This window comes from Petaurus breviceps, unplaced genomic scaffold (genome assembly GCF_028583685.1).
Source record: "Petaurus breviceps papuanus isolate PSGF00001 unplaced genomic scaffold, PetGlider_PUasm1.0 126, whole genome shotgun sequence".
NCBI lineage: Eukaryota > Metazoa > Chordata > Mammalia > Diprotodontia > Petauridae > Petaurus > Petaurus breviceps.
In genome coordinates, this window is record NW_027185655.1 from 77,840,010 (window position 1) to 77,864,180 (window position 24,171).

A 24,171-nucleotide genomic window follows, 5' to 3' on the forward strand; every position below is an offset into this window, starting at 1 on the left:
AAATCGTCTATTCCACTGAATGATCATGTTTTCCCCTGAAACATGATACTCAGTTTTGCTGGGTAGGTGATTCTTGGTTTTAATGCCAGCTCCTTTGCCCTCCAGAATATCATATTCCAAGCCCTTCAATCCCTCAATGTAGAAGCTGCCAGATCCTTGGGTTATCCTGACTGTGTTTCCGCAATATTCAAATTGTTTCTTCCTGGCTGCTTGTAATATTCTCTCCTTGATCTGGGAATTCTGGAACCTGGCTATAATATTCATAGGAGTTTTCTTTTTGGGATCTTTTTCAGGAGGTGATCAGTGGATTCTTTAAAACTCTATTTTGCCCTCTGGTTCTAAAACATCAGGGCAGTTTTCCTTGAGAATTTCTTGCAGGATGATTTCTAGGTTCTTTCTTTGATCATGGCTTTGAGGTAATCCAGTAATTTTTAAATTATCTACCCTGGATCTATTTTCCAGGTCAGTGGTTTTTCCCGTGAGATATTTCACATTGCCTTCTATTCTTTCATTTGTTTGGATCTGTTTAACAGCATCTTGATTTCTCATAAAGTCATTAGCTTCCATTGGTTCCAATCTATTTCTGAAGCAATGATTCTCCTCAGTGAGCTTTTGAGATTCTTTTTCCATCTGGCAAATTCAGCTTTTTAAGGCATTCTTCTCCTCATTGCTTTTTTGAGCCTCTTTTGCCATTTGAGTTAGTTTATTTTTTAAGGTGTTATTTTCTTCTGTCAGGCTATTGACTCTCATTTCATAATTTTCTTGCATCGTTCTCATTTCTCTTCCCAATTTTTCCTCCACTTCTCTTATCTGCTTCTTAAGGTCCTCTATGGCCTGTAACCAGCTCGTATTTTCCTTTGATGCTTTTGGTGAAGGAATTCTGACTTCACTGTCTTCCTCCTGTTCCATGCTTTGATCTTTTTTGTCCCCAAAATAGGAGTCTAATGTTGGATTCTTCTGTTTGCTTTGCTTCCTTTGCCTGGTCATGTTGCCACTCAGTTACTTGACTTTTGGGCTTTTTGCCACAGTAGGACACTGCTACCAGACAGGGGAGCTTCGTACCAGACGCTGGAGTTTTCTCAGCTGCCAGAGGTATTAGTTGGGTGCCCTCTCTGAAGCCTCCACATGCTCTGGCAAGCTGGTCGCACACCCCAGAACCTCCATCCTAGACTGTAATCCCTATCCAAGCGGGCTAAAGCAAGAGCAGTTACCCCTCAGACTGGTGCTTGGTCCCCCTACACTCTGCAGGCCAGGAGCTGAAGCTGCCACATGGCAGTGACTCTGCCACAGCCCTCAGCGACTTCTCGCCCCGAGGGCAAAAGCCGATGCACTCCCAACCACTGGGTCCCAAAGTCCAGACTGCACTGACCTCTCACTTTGTCCTTAGCTTCTATGTGTTGATAATTCTAGACTGCCACAGCTGCTGACAATCTGGAGTCCCTCCAGCCTGCGGGTGGTTAGGCCTGCCCTCGGGCTATAACCTCAGTGTGGAGCGGGGCTCAGCTCCCAGAGCACTTCGCTGGCGGCCTGCCAGGCTGTCCTCAGCATGAGGTTAGCTTCTCTGTGTCATTTTGTGGGTTCTGTAGCTCCAAAGTTTTTTCAGAGTCCCCTTTTACATGGATTAGAGGTGGTGAGAGCTGGAGCTGTGCAGAGGTCCCGTTTCTACTCTGCCATCTTGACTCTGCCCCTACATATACTTTTTCAATGTCCTTATTTCCATACAGTGTTTATGAACACAAATAAAGTGTGTCCACCTTCAGACAAAGGTCATCGCATTAAAAAATGACCTAGTGAAAATAGAGTAGTCCTACCTGTTTGTGATTAAACACTGAAAAAAGACAAATGGAGTCAAGGCTGCGGTCACAACAGCGTGGAAGTTTATCCAGGTGTTTTTAAAAACAAATTTTTATGTATTTACTTAATTTTACAAACGTGATTTCTCCTTTTTCACCTCTGCCTCCCAAAGAGCAAATATATAAAGAAAAATAAAACACCGACAAACAAATATGCATAACCCAACAAAACAGATTCCCATATTGGTCAGTCCCAGTTGCATGTCTCACTCTCCATTTTTTTAGTCCGTTACCTGTCTGAAGCAAGCAGCATGCTTCAATGTGGTCCTTGGGAAATCACGAGTTATTAGCATTACATTACTGAAAATTCTAAAGTCTTTCAAATTTGTTTTTCTTTAACATGCTTTTCTCATTACATAAATTGTTTTCCTAATTCTGCTTACTTCTCCCTCCTCTATCAGTTCAGAGAGGTCTTCTCAGTTTCCTCTGAAACTCGGTTTTTGCTAGCATGTAGCATTTTTACATTAAGTCTGTAGTGTTTAATATGCTTGTTGAATTGAAGGAAACACCCAGAGTCTTGTATATGTACATTATTAGCATGAGTTATTTGTCACTTGTTTAAAATGTTTGTTCAGGGCCAGCAAATAAAATACCTAGCTTCAGTGCTGTCACCAACTAGCCCTTTGTCCCTGGACAAGACCTTTGACCCCTCTGCTTCATTTCATCATTTGTAAAGTGCCCGTTGCTCCTGAATGGTTTCTGAGGATAAAATGAGGTCAAAGAAATGTGGAACATTAGCAGAGATCTTCAGTCACCTAATGCATACTCTTTCTGTCTCCTCACCTCCCCACCCCCACCCCCCAGTCCTCCTTATTTTACAGATGAGGATATATATATATATATTATTTATTTATGTGCACATATGTGTGTGTGTGTATGTTTTTCAGTCCTCTAAAAGGGTAAGACCATATTTTATTATGTAACAGGAATGAATTCAAACTGTCCCCACGATGCTGTCAGGTTAATGGATCTCAGATTGTGAGGATGGTTTAGGACTCCTGACTAAAGTCCAGTTGCACATCTCCTGGCACAGGTGCTTAATAAATGCGCTTGTAGATTGATTGTTCAAGCCGGTTCTACCACAATGCAATACAGGCGAACATGGCCTGGACTAAAGTCCAGTTGTGCATCTCCTGGCTCAGGAGCTTAATAAATGCTCATTGATTGATTGCTCGGGTGAGTTATGCTGCCATGTATGGCAGCTTCCCAATAGATGGCGCACTTTCTCCTTTGCCAGAGATCCTAATGGAGAGACTTATTTGAGAAGGAACTTGGCAGAAAATGTGTATTTGCTTTCATGAGGAAATTTGTTGGCTTATTAATGACAGTTTGCATTTAAGTTAGGTAAAATTCTGTTTGTTACCAGGGAAGGTTCTTTGCTGTGATTCTTTGGAAAGTGACAATGATTTTTCTTTTTTAAAGAGCACCAATAAAATAAAGATAATTCCAGAAATATGGTACATAGATTTTCTGAGAGGTAAAGGAAAGGGCAAGCTTAGGATAGGCATAAGAGGGCTTCGTTTTACCTTTATATCTCCTGCCCTAGCACAGTGCTTAATACCTACTTATTGGAGGGGGTCGTTTTGAAACATAAATGCAAATTGGATTTGGAAATGTTTCTCACATAGAACCAAAATGCTGGAAGATCAAGATGAAATTTGTTTTTGCCCCACTGGGAGAGGGAAAAGGCTAGGCAGCCATTTTGGCTAGGCTAGGAGATTCCCTGACTGGGTGATATGAATGGAATGACATGTTCTAGAAGGTAGGCCTTCTTGAAATGATTTATTCCAGAAAGGATCGTTAGACCCCCCTTTTTAAATTCCTATAATTTCTCCCAGAAAGCTCCACAGGTGCTTTTTATGATGCATTGCACAGAATTTGTAATAGCTTCCTAGAAACTTTGCATTATAAAGAGTGTCTGGGGCAGTCTTATCTCGGGCTGTGATCCTTTTGGAAATGGAGACCATAACTTAACTTTGTGTCCCTCTGAGGCTAGAAAAATATGAACTCCACACTTTTAGCATTTAAAAAGCTAATTTAAAAAGAAACCCTGGAATTCTGACCAATGGGATTCAAGGTAGGAAATCCAAATCAAGATGATTATAAAAAGGGTTTTGTAATTATCTTGAGGTGTGTTTGAACCTAGGAAGTGACCCTTTTTCACAAGGAGTTAAAGGTCAAGTCACCCATTGGAAATTATGTGAAATAAAAATTGTTTTTTCTAAATTCACTCATGACCAGGTAGAATTCTTGGTAAAATGATTATTTGAATTGGGAATAGCATAAAAAGGCTTACATTTGTCTGAGCAAGGACACGCCATTTAGGGAGCTACCCATTCATTCATAATGAAAGTAAAATAAATATAATGAGAACCTTAAGGATTATTAACAACGAACTTAACCAAGGTGGTTAAATAACAAGAATAGCCATAATTCTTCCTGGTCATCCTGATGGCACCTGATGGAAAAGGTTGAGATTGCCCCTGTCAGGAAGTGGTTAAGCATGGATGTCATGCTAAATAGCACTTGTGATGACTAATAAGATATCCCTTTGTAACTTATCCCTAGCTACTTAAATCATTTTCAGTTGTAGGCAGGGATAGACAAAAGAAGGAATGTAAGTTTCAAGACAACAGATGTTTTACACCTTTCTTCAAAACACCTTTTAGGATCATAGGATTATAGATTTCAATCTGGAGGGGTCTTGGAAACCATGGAGTCCAGCCCCTTCACTTTTCAGATGAGGAAACTGAAGCCTCAAAAAATTGGGTCTTAGCCCAGGTCACAGACTTTAGTAAGTGTCTGAGGCAGGATTTGAACTCAGACATTCCTGACTGCAAGTTGAGCACTCTACCCACTACTCTGCTGAGCTGCCTATCTATATAAGACTATTTAATAGTGAGGTGATACCAAGAAAGGACTAAGCATGAACTAGATGGTTTGGAGGATTTTTTTAAATGAGCATTTTTAGTATTCCTAAAAACCATATGAAGTAACCTGATGTTATTCCAGTTTTTCAGAAAGGGAGATTTTAAAAATAGAGAAGACATGATCAGTTAGTGGGAGATTGAGTTCTGGGTTCAAACTATGAATTTTCCTTTTTAAAAAAAAATTATTGATCTTGTTTTCATAGTACAGTGATGTCTAATTCTCATCTCCCACACATGGAACCTTTCCCCTGTCCCCCCACCAGAAAAAAACAAACAACAAAACAGTTAAGCAGAACAGTTCATTATAGTGACTGTCTCTCCCAGTGTCTAGATTTAGCACTGGAGGGGACTCTGGAGCTTCTGTTTCATCATTTGTTCTTCAGGGACAAGATGGATCATTGCAATTAACGTTAGGCTTCTTTCAGTGTTATTTGAGTTTATGTTATTATAGCGTTGTGTAATTACCTTACTTTTTTTGCTTACTTTACATCAATTCATACAGATTTTCCCATGCTTTTCCGAATTCCTCATTTATTGTTTTTTAAAGCACAGTACTATATTCTATTGCATTTATAATCCACAGTTTGTTCAGCTGATCCTCAGTTGATGGACACTCTCTTTGTTTTCAGTTTTGTGCTACTACAAAAAGTGTTGCTTTTCTGTCATTAATCTCCTTGTGTGTATGTACCCAGTAGTGACACCACTGTCTCAAAGGATATAAGTAGTTTAGGGACTTTGCTTGTTTTTACATTCAAAATATGAGTTTCTTGGGTTATCATCTCTTTGACTCTTGGCCTATCTCTGGGATAATTCTTTGGGGCTGCAGTATTAACTGTTCTAGTGTGATCAGACACATGACAGTTTAATAAACCAGTTTTTCCCTGTGCACAGGTCTACTGAGGAGACTTTTAGCTTGGCTGATGAGACCTGCAGTTCCAACCCCGCCATAGTTCGAAGGAAGAAAATTGCCATCAGCATCATCTTCTCCCTGTCTGAAAAAGAGGAAGCACAGAAGAATTTCCAGGACTTCTTTTTCTCTCACTTCCCTCTCTTTGAATCCCATATGAACAGGCTGAAAAGTGCAATTGAAAAGGTATTGAATCCAAGGGTAGTGGGTGAGATGGAGAAGTGGTAGTAGTGGGACTTCTTCACTCCTTGCCAGTGGAAACCTTCAGGGTCACAATAGGAGCATCTCTTGGGGAACCTGCTGGGGCACTGGAGGGTGGTCAGAGATGAAGAGCTGGATCTTCTTAGGAAAGGTCTGTTTGGTTCCTTAATGTCATTATTGCTGTGTTTGAAATTGATCAAAAGAGTGACACTTGTTAGTAAAGCCAAGAAAAATGAGTTATAAAGAAATAACTTCTCTGGGAAGTAAGGTTGCCTGCTTTCTTTTAATAAGGCCATGATTTCCTGCCGAAAGATAGCTGAATCAAGTCACAGAGTACAATTTTACATCAGCCATCTGATGGAGGCTCTGGGAGAATTCAGGTGAGTTTCTGAAAAGGGGAAAACACAATCCAAGTTCTGGAGGCTGCTAATAAGCACTGGGTCCAAAGGCTTTAGAAATAATGAATAATGAAGAGATAATGCATACCTCAAATTTATAACAAACTTTAAGGTTTATGGAGCACTTGGATGTAATTATAAAACACTTTATGTAAATTCTCTCATTGCATCTGTAAAAGCTCAGTCCCTTGAACTGGGGTGGGGGATGAAGGAAGAGAAGCTTAGGAAGGTGCAGCTCTTGTCTGAGGCAGGCTTTGAATTCAGGTGTTCTAACCCTAGGTCCCATGCTCTGTCCCAAGCTATCTCCTTAAAGGAGAAAGGAGCCAAGAGAAATAGGAAGAGAGTGGATTTAGATTTAGAGCTGGGAAGGATCTTGGGTTATCTACAAGGCCACCTTCTTCATCTTACAGGAAAGGGAATGAAGGACCAGAACACTTCAGTGACCTGCTAGAAGTCCCACCTTTAGTCCTGATCAGGCTCCTCTTGAACATGCTGCTTTTCTTGTATCCAAACCACACTCCAGCCCACAGTTAGAAGGAGACAGTGCCAGGGGTGTTTCCTGCATGGCTGCAGTGGCATTGTGGTACCACTCTCTGTAGCCAGTTTCCCAGTGGGCACTGGGACCCTCCCACCCACCACAGCTGGGAGCTGACCCAGTTGTGTGAGAAATAATTCATTTGGACCCCCACTCTAGTCCAATTAGTGTTAATCAGTCTTCTATGATTCCATAGCAGTGATTATAAGTTCTGTATGTTAGGCCCTAGAGCTGTGAGCTGCAGATTGTAAGTTTACTTGCTTAATCATAGGAAGCTAACTAGAGGCCCACCACCTTGTTTTTCCTTGTTACGGTGACCAAACCCAGTGTGGCAGAGGTGACTCAATTACATGGAAAGACCTACAACTTATTTTTGTACCTCCAGACCACATTCTCTTGTCCAACATGAGCAGGTAACCGTCTTATGACCACTTAGTCAGTGGAGGTGCCCCATGCCTCACCCAAACTGATAAACCATTTTTTGACTGATATATCATTTTAGGCACTCAAAGCAAGATCTGTCAGCTAATGAGATTTTGTATTTTGTGTAGCTCCCAGCTAGGTGGCACAATGAATAGAGCACCAGCCTTGGAGTCAGGAGGACCTGAGTTCAAATCCGGCCTCAAACGTGACACACTTACTAGCTGTGTGACCTTGGGCAAGTCACTTAACCCCAATTGCCTTGCCTTCCCCCCCTCCAAGAAAAATAAATAAAGCCATAGAGGAAGGGAGCATCCCAGATCATGAGTAAGATCTAAGGTCTGCTTCATTAGAAGAGGCCATGGACCCTTTAATAAAGTGCCATTGGCTCAGAGCTCTGCCTCAGTTTCTTTTATTATAGGTTGGACATTAAACTCCAGAGTTGATTCTTTATTACATGGCTCTGGAATAATGGAGGGTCTAAAAGATTTTGCAGACATGAGGCTGGTGAACACCTTTGATTTGGGAATACTTAAGTGGAATGAAATGGCTAGATTTGGGAGATCCTGGTAGCATATGGGGCCTGTTCAGAGACCAGCCACTCTTTTTGGAAATGATCAGGTGTGATAGTAGTGTGTATTGCATGACACTGATCCCTGGCAAAGCTCGTGGTGGTCACATGATCTCTCTGGTTACCTATTTGAGAGCTACTATAAAATCACGCTTCCTGAAAGCAGTGAGGATCTTAGCAGACAAGGACTTTTGTGTGTGTGTGTGTGTGTGTGTGTGTGTGTGTATAATTTAATTTTTTGCTTGGGTTGATCACCTAAAAAGGTGTCTTTGGAATCAAGACTGTTATGTTGTTCACACTAGTGATTCTGGCCACTAGTTGTATGAAATCATGATCAGGAGCCAAAACTCTGAAATCCCAGAACCAGAAAATAACCCTGCAGTCATAGACACATCTGTTTCTATTTTTAAAAACTTTTCACTTTAGAAAATGCGATGACATAAACATTGCTGGCATGGGGAGCCCTGTCTGAGCAAAGTAATCCCATTCCACTGGGTCATGAATGACTCTCCCTTCATAAGTTACTGCTCTACAAAGGCTTTGGGTGCCTTTCATTGAAAGGCAGCATGGTGTAGGTAGGGCAATAGACAAGAACCAGAAAGACCTCAGTTCAAATTCTGCCTAAAGTACTTACTAGATGCATGACTCTGGACAAATCACTTAACCTCTCTGGGTTTCATGTACCTCATGTAAAATGATTTGATAGTTTTTAAGGTCCTTTACAGCTCTAAAAATCTATAATCATGCAATTTATTTAAAAATTTTAAGCAAGGTAGGGTTGTATTATGGTCACATTTTATAATAATGACAACTAGCACTTATGTAGTGCTTTACAAATATTGACCCTAGGCAAGTCATTTGACCTCTATTTGCCTCAGTTTCCTCATCTGCAAAATGGGAATACTAATAGCACTTTACTACCCTCACACTCTCCCGTTGTTTTTTCAAATCTAATGAGACATTTTTAAAGTACTTTGCAAAAAACGTGCTATATAAAAGCCAGCTATAATAATAGGCCAGATTTGAACTCAAGTCAGATTTGAATAGGTCAGATAGCTATAGTATTTCTTGTTGGCTTGGTAGGGCTTCTTGTTGATTGTTTTAAATTTAGAAGCACACTAGTATTTCACTTAGCTGGGTACCTGAGCACAAGTGCTCCCTTTGCCTTTAACTGTGTGTGGTGGTGAAAGTCATTAAAAATATTAGGTTTTCTTATGTGGAAAATGAGGGTGTTGAGTTAGATAATCCTATGGTAGTCGTTGCTAGAAGGCTCTCAAGGTCCCAAGTCTGACCTACACTAGCTGAGTGATCCTGGGCAAGTGACTTAATCTCTTAATACCCCCCAAAAACCAAACAACGCCTACTGTCTTAGGTGCCCTAAAGAGTTTCCAGTTTTCTGAGAAAGGATTTTTTACATAAGGAATTCTCTACACTGACAAAATGATAGGTCTGGAGAGGTGGGGACAGTGCTGGTGGTGGAATCCTTTCTAGCTCTAAATTTTTATGATAGTGCCTTTTTGGAATTCTTGGACAAAAAGGGGGTGGGAGAGGGTTTAAGAGAAATATTTGTGTGCATGTATAAGGTGAGGTAGAGTAGTTTATCCTAGAAGAATACATGGGATAGAGTAGACGCAAGAGATCTAGGTTTCCCCTCTGAGCCAAGTGTAGTGTTGCATTTGGTAAATGCCTTACATTTTCCACCAAAATCTCCTTATTTATCAAGTGGATTGTAATAGCTCACAGGACATTGTAAAGCTAAATGCATGTTTCTAAATGACTCTTAAAATACTTGGAGCCTCTTCAGGGCAATTCACTTACCAGATGTTGTTATTCACCAAGATTATTAACCAGAGCTGTCTGTATCATATATATTTTTTGTCTCTCTTCCCCTTCTCTTCTGCAGAGGGACTATCTGGAACTTATACTCTGTTCCAAGGATCACTGAACCTGTGTGGCTTACCATGATGTCCAGCACATTGGAAAAAACACAGCTCTGCCAGCGCTTTCTCAAGGAGTTTACACTTCTGATCGAACAGATCAACAAGAATCAGTACGCTTCCCCCTTCCCAGTCTTAGGTTCCATAGCGTGCCAATCCCTTGGTATAAAAGCATGTGCTTGGGCACTTGGATTGGCTCCTGCTGTGGTATCCTGGCCTGGTAGTGATCATCCTGGTTGTACTTTTGTTTCCCCTCTTAGGTTTTTTGCTGCATTGCTGACTGCAGTATTAACTTACCACCTGGCATGGGTGCCAACTGTGATGCCTGTCGATCATCCTCCAATCAAAGCCTTTTCTGAGAAGCGCACTTCACAATCAGTGAACATGCTGGCCAAAACACACCCCTACAACCCTCTCTGGGCACAGCTGGGTGAGTAGCTGATTCTGGTCTCTAGAGAACACGCAGGGTTGGCAGAACCTCTTAAAATGTGTAGATCTAAATGAATATTCTGCAAAACAGCATGATTAGTAGATGGAGGACCACCACAATCCTGCCTCTAACACATATGGCTTTGTGACTATGGGCAAGTCACTTGACCTCTCAACATTCTGGGCAACTCTCTAGTATGAAACACTCCAAAGGAAAGACTTGCTGATTAACGGATGAGGTCTCCATCCTAAAACAATAAAATCACAAGTATAAACTACCTGTTTTCTCTCCCCCAGAATCCTAATCAGTACTTTTTACATAGCACACTAAGACTGGCAAAGTGCCCTACACAGATCATCTTATTTTATCCTATGAACAACCCTGGTCTTTTAGAGTTTGCCTGTTCCTCTATCTAAACCCTGTGCTGCTTCCCTGAAAATAAGGAATACACTACAGTGGTTTTAAAGCTTTTTGTTCTCAGGACCCCTTTATGTCTAAAAAAAATCATCATGGATTCCCCTGAAGAGTTTTTGTTAATATTGGTTATAACAATTGATATTTATCATATTATAAACTTAAATGTCTTACTATTAATTATGAAAATATTTTTGACCACAAAGACTCCCAAAAGTCACCAGACCACATTTTGAGAACTGCTACTTTACCTCATTATATCTCCCCTTATTGGGGAAAAAGAGATATAAATCTGTGGGTACATATACATATATGCTCTACACTTTTATACAGGTTTGGGAAAAATGAGCCCCTCTCCCCTACTCTGTGTGTGTGTGTTTTGGGGGGTAACAGGAGTAAGAGTTAGTATATAGTAGCCTTGGATTGTTAGCTCACTTAGCTGAACATAGGGAGACAGTCCTGAGGAGAGAATAATGAATCCTTATCATAATGGAGAAGGATAAAGGGGGCCATTCAGTTTCCAAAAGCTGAAGGAAATGTGGTGTTGCATTCTGTGCTCTTGAATGAATCTCTAATCTGAAAGTAGCTGAAGTTAAGCAGCGTGGAAATGGATTTTTTTTAGTTAGTATTTTCTTGGTGCTAGACAAAATCAAGGTGAAGTTCTCTATTCATGAGCTTAAAATCTTAATGCTGTAAGAATGGATAGGTGGTACAGTGGATAGAGTGCTAGACCTGGGTTTGGGAAGAACTGAGTTCAAATCCAACTTCAGACACTAGCTGTGTGGTCCTGGGCAGGTCATTTAACCTCTTTTCCTCAGTTTCATTATCTGTAAAATGGGGAAAATAATAGCACATACATGTTAGGGTGGTTTTATGGATGAAATGAAGTAATAATTGTCAAGCATTTGACACAGTTCCTGGCATGTAATAGGCACTATATAAATGCTAGCTGTTATCATCATCATTAGTTATTTATATGCTGTATTTTCTATGGCAAGGTTCCAGCTGGTTGTCTACAGTTCTATACTCCAATTGTCTACAGACAAAGAGAGGATTAGGGCCTGGTCTAGGACAAGAGGGCATATTTTGGGATGTTTATGACTGTGTTTCAAAAAGCATTTTAAATGATTAGCATGTGGAATTGTTTTGACTGACTAAATTGACCTCTCTTCACGAAAGGTAATGTCGTAGGCAGTAGGGATGCCAAGATTTTTTAAAGTCTAGTCCCTTCCTTTGAGGAGCTTATTTTCTGCAAAGAAGAATAGGATCCACAGATAGTACTGGAAGGCAAAGGGGAGTCTGAGACAAAGCATACTAGGGCAGTTTCACTAGCTTTCTCTGATTGCCATGACTTTTATCTGGCTTAGCTTGTTTTCAGCTAACTGAAGTTCATAGGGACAATATGGTATAATGGATAGAGTTCTGACTTTGGAGCCAGGTCTCCCCTATAAATTGCAAAGGTGCTATTCAGCTTTGGTGGGAGGAGTGTCCTCACACAGAAGTGCCTTATGCTGGCGAAATCATAGGTCCAGTCCCTGTCTCTAGTCCCTGCAGGTAAATACTGTTCTGCCTCTTTTACAGAGGAAAACCATGACCCCTTCTCCAGCTCTCCCAGAATTCCCATTGGAAAGAGGAATGACATCAGCCATAGCAGAGTTTTCCATTCCTTTCAAAGACTTTACTGTTAAGAATTTTATGTCAACACTCTTACTTCTTACACTACTTATTTTGAGAATCTGTTATCAGTTTCAACACTCTCCACATTGATTTTCAAACTTTTGGGAAATAAGAAGTAATTCCCTTTCACAAAAAGGGTCAGGCCTCTCAGCTATACAAGTTTTCAGGGTTATGTTCTTGAATAAAGGAATGAATTCGCTACCCTTTCTCCACCCCCATCTCTGAATAGGGAAGGGATACATTTAAAAACAAATTTTTTGTTAAAACAAAAGATCAGTAAACTTAAATTCTCTATTAAATAATGTAAATAAATTCAACAAAATATATTTTACATTAGATGTAACACATTTATATTTATACATATAACAGAATTGATTTTAAATTGGATATGTAATATAAATTCATTTATTTATATTTACAGCATATTTTAATTTATTAATTAATATTAAAAATCTAATTTGTTGATATATTTTAACATCAGCTACATTTCCAAATATATCCCTTCCTGCTTCTCTATCCAGCCAAACAACCCTTGTGACTAACAATAAAAAGGAGAGTTGAGGAAGAAGTAGCCCAGCAAAATATATGATATTCCACTCTATCCATCACACCCTACCTCAGCAAGGGAGGGAGATAAATTTTCTCATTTCTTCAGGGCCAATATTGATCATTATAATTATGATTCTGTTGACATTGTGGTAACCAGTGAGCATATTGTTTTCTTTGTCCTTACTTTATACTCTGCATCAGAATATGGAAAATGTATCCTAAGATCATTTTGGATTTGTTCATTTTTTTTAGTAGTTCAAAAAGGAAAGGATTCCTTTACCATGCATTCATATTTTGGATCCAGCATTGCCTTATTTTTAAAGAATAGTTTCCTAGTGAGACTTTGAGTGACTTTGAGGGGCTTACTTTTCAGGAAAAAGGAGTTAACAGCTCTTCTGTATTCTGCTCTGGTCAGACTCTATCTGTCGTATTTGTCTTCACTTCTTGGTACTACATTTCAGTAAGACATCAATAATCTGGAGATGGTCCAGAGGAGGGCAGCCAGGATGATGAAAGACAGACTTTGAATCTGTTGAAGGAATTGGGCATGCTGAGCCTGGGAAAGTTGCGGCGGGGGGGGGGGAACAGAAACAAGATAGCTTAGCTGTTTTCAAGCATTTGAAAAGATGTCCCATGGAAAAGGTATTTAGATTTGTTTGTGCCCAGAGTGCCTCTGGAACCAAGAGAGTAGTTAGAAGCTGCAAAGAAGCAAATTTAGGTTGGATAATAGGAAAAACTTGCCCACAATTAGTTTTCCAAAGGCCAGGTGGGGCTGCCTTGGCTTCTACCTCATTGGCAGTCTTCAGGCAGGATTTGAATGACCTATTATTGTTAGATATGTTGTGGTGGGAATTTTCTCAAATGGTTTGAACTGGCACATGCATTCTTTATTTTGTGACTACTTCTAATCCAGCTGAGGTTCCAGGCTCAGGGTCTGAAGATAATGTTCCCTCATTAAATCTTCTATAGGTCAGACATTTCCCTGGTCCATCAACTAATCCTTGCATGGTAGAGTTTTCAGTCACCTCCCCTTCCCAGGTTGCCTCTGAATTTGTGTGAGCTCAGCAGTGACCTTCCTACAGCATGGTGCCCCAAACTCAACACAGCCCTCCAGATGGAGTACGCCAAGTACAGAGAACAACAGAACTCTGTTCTCCTCTGTTTTGCACCCTTTGATTCCATCAGACACATCAGGTGCTTGCTTTCCTGGCTGCTGTACTGCACCACCATGGGGATCCAGACAGAACTTGGGGACCCTGGCATCAGCATGAACTATAGAACAATGCCTCCTCCATTATCCTGTACCCAGATCTGCCTCCTAGTCTGATAGTGAGACTGAGTTAACAAAAATGTCACATGAGTTCCTGAAAGTCTGTGATCTCCTGCCGTAGCCAGCAAAAATAATCAGAGGGTAGTGCCAACAATAATTTGTCTCCTAGGAGAGTTTTCTTAAACAAAAATATCACTTGTCTTAGTGTTGGAAGACAAAACTGAGTTATTCATTTGGGTTACTGGATGGTTTCCTCAGGCAGTCATTTCCTTAGTCCTTAAAACCAAAAGATAAGAGAGGATTTTTAACCCTCATGGAGGCCTTTTATTGGTTGGGATTCTTCTGTGTCTTTCTAGTTCAGCTCTTGAACTATTGCACTGATCTTAAAGTAGGGAATATTTTCCCACAGACATAACACTTCTCACAATCAAGCTCACGATTCCCAAAACGCAGCTCGTCTTTCTCCCTGAACCTCATCTCTCCTCCAAACTTCCGTCTTCCCAGTCACTGAGCTTCCTGATCTTCTCTTCACTGTCCTGCATACTCCATGTCTAATCAGGTGTCATGTCTTGTCAGCTCTCTCGGCCCTTCTTTCCACTCAGAGTCCATTCCACGTCCTTTGTTCAGGCTCTTCTTGCCTGATCTGCTCTTTTAGCTCCCTTTACTCTCCATGCTGCCATCTCTACCCTCTTCAATCCATTCTCCACTCAGTTCCCAAAATAGCCTTCCTGCAGAACAGATCTGACCTGGTCACTCTCTTGCTCAAAAACCTTTGCTGATTCCCTATTGTCTGGAGGATAAAACACCAGCTCCTTATCCTAGTCTGTGAGGCCCTGTAAAATCTGTTTCTCGCTCCTCCCCCACCCCAGCTTTATTTCACATTTGATTTATCTCCCAGATATTTGTTCTCTGAACTTGACATTTCATCTCTTCCCTCTATATTTACATGAGCCTAGGCTGTTGTACTCCTGCCACCTGATTTTCTTTCACAATCCTTATCTTCTTTTAAGGTTCAGCCTTCACTGATTCCACCCATTTCTTAATGGTGTCTCCCATCTCAAGTCTCCTTGTATTAACTGTGTCTTTGTGGCCCCAGCACCTTGCATAATGACTTATACACCATTTTGGGCAGCCAGGTAGGCTCTGAACCTACTATCAGTGTGAGGATCTCCCAGTGTGAAAACTTTCCGCAAATACAAAAAATCCATTCTTTTATAACTTAGAATCTTAAAGAGTCTCTTGCAGCACTGAGAGGTTAAAAACGACTTTCTGAGGTGGGTGGCAAGGGTCCCAACTAGTATAGACAGGACACAAATCAGGTCTTCCTGATGCCAAAACTGTCCCTTTATGTGCTATGCCATCTTACACATAGAGGGGGAAGGGAATAAGCATTTATATAGCCACTACTGTGTGCCAAGTGCTTTCTTATAAAAGCGCTTATTTTATCTAAGTTGATCCTCACAACAGCCCTGCAAAGTTGGTGCTATTATTATCTTCATTTTATAGATGAGGAAACTAAGACAAATAGATCAAGTGACTTGCCCAGGGTCACACAGCTAGTAAGTGTCTGAGGCCACATTTGAATTCAAGTCATCCTGACACCTGGTCCTGTTCTGGGCCTGAACTGAACCTGACACCAGGTCTAGTGTTCATCCATTGCACTACCAGTGGAAAGAGCACTGGACCTGGAGTTGGGAAGACCTGACACTGTGTGATCCTGGACAAGTCACTTAACCTCTGTTTACCTTAATCATTGAGAAGGAAATGGCAAACCATTCCAGCATCTTTGCCAAAAAAAAACCCAAACGGGATCACTCTCAGACTTGGTATTTTCTTTTACCAGTATTGTGATCATTCGTGGTTCTTGAATGGGACAGGAGGAGCCTAGAATTAAAAGCACAAGCTTGTGTAAAGGATCTGAGATTTCATCAGTGGGGAGAACTGGGGTGAGAGTTCCTTCTTCCATTGAAGATCACATCCAGTCCTTGACCTTGAAGATGAGTCCTAGAGAATTGCTTGAGGCACCTGAAGGTTAAATGAGTTGTCTATGGTAATACCTCATGTCAGAAGACAGACCTTCCTGATTGTTTGCCTAGGATTCTATCCATTACTCCAGCAGTTTCTGTGTAAAAATTAAAATAGAATGAATAGTGTTTTCAGGAGAGGCAGTGGATAGAGCTGGCCTTGGCGTTGGAGAGACCCAGGTTCAAGCCCTGCCTTTGATACATGCTGGCTGTGATTGACCCAGGGAAAATAACAACATCTCAGTGTACCTAGGTAGCATTTATCTAAGACTCTTAAGTTGCAGAACAAATACTGATACATCTCGGTAGAGAAATCTCTCTATATCCATGAAATCACAATTCAGGTAATATATGTAGAGAGAGTATGTATAGAGTGCCAGACCTGGAGTCAGGAAGACTTAGCTTCCTGAGTTCAAATCTGGTCTCAGACACTTACTAGCTGTGTGACCCTGGTTAAGTCACCTAACCCTGTTTTTTCATCTGTAAAATGAACTGGAGAAGGAAATGGCAAACTCCTCCAGTACCTCTGCCAAGAAAACCCCAGATGGGGTCACAAAGGACATGACTGAAAAATGGCTCAACAACAATAAAAATAAAAACCTAATTGCCTCTTTTTGGTGTAGATCATATGTCTTTATTTTCTAAAGTATGATCCATCAGCCATGTATAAGCAATCACTTAAGAATTGTTTTTCATATTGTTTTTGTCTCTATAGGTGACTTGTATGGGGCCATAGGCTCTCCAGTGAGACTGACCCGGACTGTGGTCATTGGGAAGCATAAGGATTTGGTCCAGCGGATCCTTTATGTCCTGACCTATTTCCTCCGGTGCTCTGAACTACAGGAGAACCACCTGACCTGGGGCGGAAAGCTCTGGGAAGGTGAGGAAGTGCTGAATGGTAGCAAGATGACTACAGCCCTAGAGAAAGGAGAAGTGGAGGATTCCGAATATGTGGTGGTGACTGTACGGAACGAGCCTGCACTGGTACCCCCCAGGCTGCCCTCACAGACTGGCGAGAAGAAAGCAGACACCCCAGAAGGCCTGGGCACAGCAGATGCCTTCTCTAGAGTCAGCACAGAAGGAAGCAAAGGATCAGGAAGGAATGAGCAGGACTTTGAGGCCTATGATATGGCCTCCTTAGATGAAACAACTTCAGATGCCTCCTGGGAGAATCAGGGACCACTGCATGTGGTAGAAGAAGGCCAGAAGGGGGCCTCTGAGGATCACCCTCCTAGACCCCCTAACCTCAAAAGGCCAGCCAGATCTGAAGCTTGGACAGTGAGGTTGAAGACTGAACAGCAGGCTCCCAGTGAGGAACTGAGAATGGAGATGGACAAGAAGCCCCCAGACAGGTCATTTGGCTGGCCTTGCACAGACACACGTTCCCAGGAAAGTCCTCATTTAGAGAAAGTCACTTTCCAGATTGGTAGCTCAGTGTCTCCAGAGTCAGATTTGGAAAGCCGAGCAAGGGACATGGAGGAGAAGCTGAAGGCCTTTAGGAATCCTCCTGAGTTAGCAAGGAGTCTCTTAAGTCAGGCCAGTGAGAATGATGATCTAGCTCAGGACCAACAGATTCCTCAGGTCCCTTTCAGGCCTGGCATTCGGAGGAATGTTTGCTATTCCCAGAGCCTGTCTTCTGAAGAGCATGAAGGCCTGTCAGGCCAGTGTCTTGTCGAGGGTAGGGACATGAGAATTGATGTCATAGATGCTGCTGAGCAGCCCTTGGCACCTTTGGACAAGGGAGCAGGAACTGGAAGGCAAAGGACTCTGGAGGAAGGCAAAGGTTTGTGCTTGAAGGCGGTGAAGGGACAGTCATTAGAACCTGTTCAGAACAGGTGTTTGCAGCAGGACTCTGGCCTCATGGTAGCTGCAGATGTCCCCTGTGGGGATGCTGATGGGAAAACTGCCTTCAGGATGGAAGGAGACATTCCTAGGAATGAAAGCTCAGACAGTGCCCTCGGTGACAGCGATGATGAAGTGTGTGCTTCAGCTCCAGAAAATCTAGGCCCCAGCAGTGACAGGAATGAAGAAGTAGAGCTGCCTTTGCCAAGGTAAAAAAAAGGAAAACAAATAAAAGGTTGGTAAGGGAATTTCATTAGGAATGTGGTCCTTGATGACCAGATGAGAAGAGCCATGGGCTCTTTTTCTTTTTAAGGCAGAACTGTGTCTTAGTTTGTATGGGGAATTTCCTTTTACCAATGCAGATTCCTGCCTCCTAGTCACCTAGTCAACTGAGGGTTGCCTGGGACATTGAGAGTTGAGTAAGGGATTTTCTCAGGGCTACTCAGCCAGGATGTGTCAGAGGGAGGATTTGAACCTGGAGATAACACCACTTCCTAGGTTTGTTGTGAGGATCAAACTAGATAGATATGTAAAAGCACTCTATGAACGCTGTTTTTATTAAACACCCAGGGGATCAACAAAATAAGCAGCCTCAAGTAGACGAATTTTAAAGTATCCAATTTTGTGGTTGCTTATTTTCTAATGTGTAAGAAAAATAATGGAGGTGTATTTTTTTTAATTTGTTAAACATCTGTTGTAGGTCTCAGATCATCAGCAACCAAAATGTAAAGAACTTTGGTCGTTCCCTTCTAGGGGGTTACTGCCCCATGTATATGCCTGATCTGGTGCTCCATGGGACCAGCAATGATGAGAGATTGAAGCAGTGCCTGTTATCAGACCTAGTCCATGCAGTGCACGTAAGTGATTCCATCTCTGCATCCCTCACCTCTGATGGTGGTCATTCTGTGGAGTCATGGGGACTTGTTCGATTTGTATCTTAGTCCTTGTGGGTTGGATTTTGGGTTTTTTTGGAGTAATTTATTTTTAACTGATTTATCATTAACTTCCCTTTGATGACTGCACTAGAATGACTGTATAAAGATTAAGAATATATTTGCTGGAAAATTGCCATGTGGCAGCTGATAAGTGCTTTTTCCCCCCTCTGTAATTCTAGAGGAACTGAGCAAGGAAAGATGAATCTGATGGGTCTGTTTTTAATTGAACTGCTGTTGAGAATGTGCAAAAATAGACATTTTGCATTATAAACATGTTGTATCTTCTACAATGGGGGAAGCCCTCACTAAATTAAGAAAATTAGAATTTATTTTTCCTTATTCCTATTTTCACAGAATAAATGCCTAGTGCCTTCCCTTTGGGGGAGATGGGAAAAGGACACAAGGTGTTAGTAGATGCTGCTCCTAGTTTTTGGTAACTCCATTAGGAAGACTGATCATATATAACAGACACAAGACAAACCCACAAAAGGGTTTTTCTGTGAAATAGAATGTAGCAGTAGCAGACCTGATCCCCTCCCTGGCCTCAGTTTGGATGGAGATATCAGGTGAGGCAGATCAGGATTCATTTCTCGAGAAGTCCAATACCAGGGACTGGGGAAGGGAGGAAAAGGGAGGGGAAAGCTTTGTGGTTACTCCTTTGCAGAGGTAGTAAGATAGAGCTCATTCATAAGAATCAGGAGGACCTGACCTGTGTTCAGATCCTGCGCCTGACAAATATTGCCTCTGTAACCACCAAATAGTCATTTAACCTCTCAGGGCCCTAGACTAAAGCTGCCGAAGAGGTGCTAATCTGCTTCGGGGAAGGGAGTTTCCACACTGGAAGTTTCCTGCTGATGAACTAGGAACTATCATTTCCCCCCTCCCCAATTTTTTCTTCATGTGGTTCCTAATAGTTGAGTCATACTTCACCTTTCCCTCTCACTCAGCCATCGTTTAAGTGCCTGCTGTTTGTCAGGTGCTGTGCAGAGGCTACAAAGAAAGCAAGAGACAACCCCCTGCCCCGGAGAAGCTCACAGCCTCATGCAGGAAGCTACAAAGTTTGTGTTTGGTCCTGTTTCTTTCCTCCATATCCAAGCTCTTGCCAAGGCCTGTTGCTTTTTGCTTTTACCTTTGCAGTGTGTCTGGAATACACCCCCTTCCCTCTTCTGACACCGCCACCACCCTGGTGCAGGCCCTTATCACCTCACACCTTGATTATTGTAATAGCCTGCTGGGGAGTCTGCCTGCATCAAGTCTCTCCCATCCCATCTAAATCTAAATGATTTTCCTAAAATGCAAGTCTGATCACATTGCACATGCACGCACACACGCATGCGCACGCACACACACACACACTCAGGAAACTCCAGTGGCTTCCTGTTATCTCTAGAAGCAAATACAAAATGTGCTGTTTGGCATCCAAAGCCCTTTATAACCTAGTCTCCTCCTCCCTTTCCAGTCTTCTCACACCTCACTTTCCAACAAATACTCTTCAATCCAGTGACGCTGGCCTCTGGGCTGTTCCATGAATAAAACCTTTTATTTCTTTTTTTTGGCTTTCTGGAGGGCAATTGGGGTTAAGTGACTTGCCCAAAGTCACATGGCTAGTAAGTGTGTCAAGTGTCTGAGGCTGGATTTGAACTCAAGTCCTCCTGACTCCAGGGCCCGGTGCTCTATTCATTCTTTTCACCTAGCTGCCCCAAAACCTTTCATTTCTTGACTCTCTCTGGCTGTCCCCCATACATGGAATGCTCTCCTTCTGCCACTCTGACCTCTCTGGCCTCCTTTAAGTCCCAACTAAAATTATTTTCTATTTATCCTCCATATATCTTGTGTGTGTGTATTTGCATATTGTCTTCCCCCATTCGATTGTATGGAATTGTCTTTTACCTCTTTTTGTATCCTCAGTGCCTGGCACATAGTTGTCGTTTAATCAGTGTTGATTGATGGATTGGTTGATCCTTCACCCTCTATGGCCAGTCAGCCAAGTCTTGTCCAAGTGCTATCACATCTCTCACCACCCTCTGGCTTGAAGTATTGTTGAGGCTTGCTCATTGCTTCCAGTGCCTCCCATCACTAGTCAGTCTTCTCTATACTTGGATGGCACTGTGATCTCACTGATGTATATATTCCCTCTGATACTGGATTAGAGGAAAGCCTTTTGTGTTTTATCCTAAAAAAATCAAATGTATTTTTTTTTGGCCACTTACAAGTGCAGTGATTTCTTATACCTTGCAATTTTTGTTCACTTGTGTAAAGATAGATTGTAAACATGTGGTTTCCTTGAGGATATAGTTTATGAAAGTCGACTGATACCTTCCTCAAGGATGTCCTTGATATATATTCAGAGTATTAGCAATTAATCAACATTTGTAAAGCACCTCCTTTGTGCCAGGCACTGCTAAGTGCTGGGAATACAGAAAGACTATTCTTAGTAAAAAATTTGTGGAGACAGTAAAGTGGGCCTCTGAGTAGGTAGTTACTGCTATTTTGTTAGTCATTTTTTCCTCCTTTGTTGACCCCCTTCCAGTTTCAGCCTATGTTTCAGTGCCTCTGGTCATGTGTTTCTTTCTTTGGTCATTAGACAAAAGGTCTCACCTGTAGATTACCAACAGCTAAGATAATGTTCAGAGATGGTATAAAAACTACCTAGCTCTTTTCATTCTCTGTCTTCTCTTCTACCATTGCCATGGTCACCAAAAAATCACAGGGAACCTGAGGAGCTTGATGTATTTGCCATTGTTTTATATTTTGTTCTCTCCAAAGAATTCACCAAGTGGCCATCCTACTGGTGATGTACTACTTTGTATTTAGGCAGATTAATCATTGGAAAGCAGACGACTAGTCTGTATGTAGTTGGAATCAAATTCGGAATCTTTCCTATTTTTTAGAACCTTTCCAATCTTTTTGCATAACCATGACATCTTGAGGAATTATCATAAACCTTTGTGGAGGAATTGTCTATGCAAATTAAAATAGTCTTCCCATGACATGATTTGTGTCACTACCTCGCTCAAAAACTTTCTTTGGCTCCCTATTGCTTCTAGGATGAAATACAAATTCCTTTTTCTGGCACTTATGGCCCTCTGCAGACCCTTTGTAGCTACTACTACAGCAGTAGCTGTTCTCTAAACTGGATCTTACATCTCCTGTTTCCATGCTTTTGCAAAAACTGTTCTCCCCCATACTTGGAGCACTCTTAACTCTGCCTCCCAGAATTCATATCTTTCTCCAGGATGTGACTCAGGTGTCACCTCTGCTGTGAAGCCTTCCCTGGTTGCTAAAGGTGTCAGTGACCTCTCTGTTTTCAAATGAATTCTTTTATCTTGTCCATGTATCTCCCAAGCAAGAAGGTAAACTTTTCCAGGACAGACACTTTTCCATTTTATCTTTATGTTCTCAGTGCCTTGAACATAATGGGCATTTAATAAATACTCATTTAATTGAATTAAGAAAACTGGTGAGAAAAGCAATGTGAACTCTTGTTTTATTGCAGCTACTTCTCTGATTAGAAGGTGATAGATAAGGTAAGGTTTAGAACAGGAAGGAATCAGAAGGATCACATAGGTCAACTCCATTATTTTGCAAATGAGGATACTGAGACCCACAGAAATTAGGATTTTTCCAAGGCGTCAAGTACCAGAGAAAAAAGGCAGGATTTGGACATGGGTCCACTAGGCAGCTAAATGGAGTAGTGGGTATAGTGCTGGGCCTGGAGTCGGGAAGACCTCTTTTTATCCTATCTCATGCACACAGTGTCTTCTACTCATTCCCAGCCAGTTGTATTAACCTAATTACCATCTGCAAAGAGAGAGAGCTTGTCCGTGGCAAAATTTGGCTGTGAACCATGCCTCTGGTTGAGTGAATATGAATTTTAAGATAGTGTGAACTTTGATGTATCTACTTGTTTTTATTCCCTTTGCTTTTTCTTGATTTAGGAGTAGGGGAAGTAAGAGAGCTAAATGATTACTTATTAAAACAGACCTAGAACCAGCATCCCATCACAGCTTCACCTGAAGAGGGCAGGCCATAGAGGGAAAGAGGGATGACCTTGTGTTCAGAGAACTTGGGTTTCAATTTCAGCTCTATTGCTTAATTTGACGTTGGGCAAGTCACCTCACATTTCCAGCCCTTGGTTTTCTTATCTGTAAAATGAAAGGGTTTGCCTAGGTTACCTCTAGGGTTTCTCCCAACCCTAAATCTATGATCCCATATTGGGTATGGCCCAAACCCATCAGCTCCCTGTATCACCAGCAGGGTTGCATTTGTCCCCAAAATCAGACTTCCCTGATCACTGAGCTCCAACTTAGGACACTGAGCCTTTTGCACTTTCCCAGGTCCTTGAGCTATACCTGAACTCTTCTTCTGCTCACTCTCGTTGTCAGACTGCATCTGCCTCCAGATATTTCTGTCTCAAAGAGTACATTTCCCAGAGCTTATTTATAAAGGAAAAAGGTATATATACGTGTAAAAATAATACAGCAGAATGAAGTAATTAAAAAACACATATAAAAATATCTGCCTAGTCCTGGGCTAAATGACACCTAAGCTTCTAATGTTCTCTAGACCAAGTGTAAAGAATGAACTTGTTTAAGCTGGCTCTCTCATGGCCTTCAACTCTGAAGAATAGTGTCTTTATTGCTGATGGGGAGGGGGGGATGGGGTCACCCACTTGAGTTCAGTGGATTGACCTTCAGGGGTCCTTTGTTCCAGGCTCATCCATCCTCAGCAGGTCAGGAGGCCTCCTTACATATGGCATGTCAGACTTTGGGTATCCCAGAATTCTAGAGTTACAAGGGACCTTGAGGGCTATCTAACCCACATGTGAACAATAATCCTGTCTTCAGCATTACCCATATTTGGTCAGCCAGCCTCTGCTTAAAGACCTAGTCCAGTATCACCTTGTTCCAGAGGCACTGGGCTATCCCAAAACAGGTCATTCCACCTTTGAATTGCTCTGATTGTTAGTCACTTTTTCCTGACACGAATCCTAAATTTGGTTTTTATTTTGTTTTCCCAACTTCTGTTCATTGCTTGTGGTTCTACCCTGGGACAAACAGGAAATCTGTCTTCCACATGACTCCTTCACATGTTAGAAGGTAGCTATCATGTTTCCCCTGAGTCTTCTCTTCAGTAGACTAATCCCCATTTCCTTCCACTTCTTCTCATATATCATGGACTCAGCCTTTCATCAGAGATGAAGGGATGGATATAGACCTAGACTTGGAGTCAGAAGACCTCGGGTCAGTCAGTCAGCCAGACAATAAGGCATTTATCC

The 24,171-nt window shown here is 41.7% G+C and overlaps 1 protein-coding gene across 6 annotated transcripts in view; it reads left to right on the forward strand.

Moving 5' to 3' along the window:
* Positions 1–24,171, forward strand: part of FNIP2 (folliculin interacting protein 2) — a 140,305-nt gene that overhangs the window by 84,927 nt on the left and 31,207 nt on the right. For all 6 annotated transcript variants that reach the window (XM_069097371.1, XM_069097336.1, XM_069097346.1 and 3 more), the window contains 6 exons: positions 5,675–5,876; positions 6,183–6,271; positions 9,719–9,865; positions 10,013–10,182; positions 16,832–18,167; positions 18,659–18,815. In XM_069097371.1, coding sequence (XP_068953472.1) covers positions 5,675–5,876; positions 6,183–6,271; positions 9,719–9,865; positions 10,013–10,182; positions 16,832–18,167; positions 18,659–18,815 — 2,101 coding nt within the window. The remainder of the gene's footprint in view (positions 1–5,674; positions 5,877–6,182; positions 6,272–9,718; positions 9,866–10,012; positions 10,183–16,831; positions 18,168–18,658; positions 18,816–24,171) is intronic.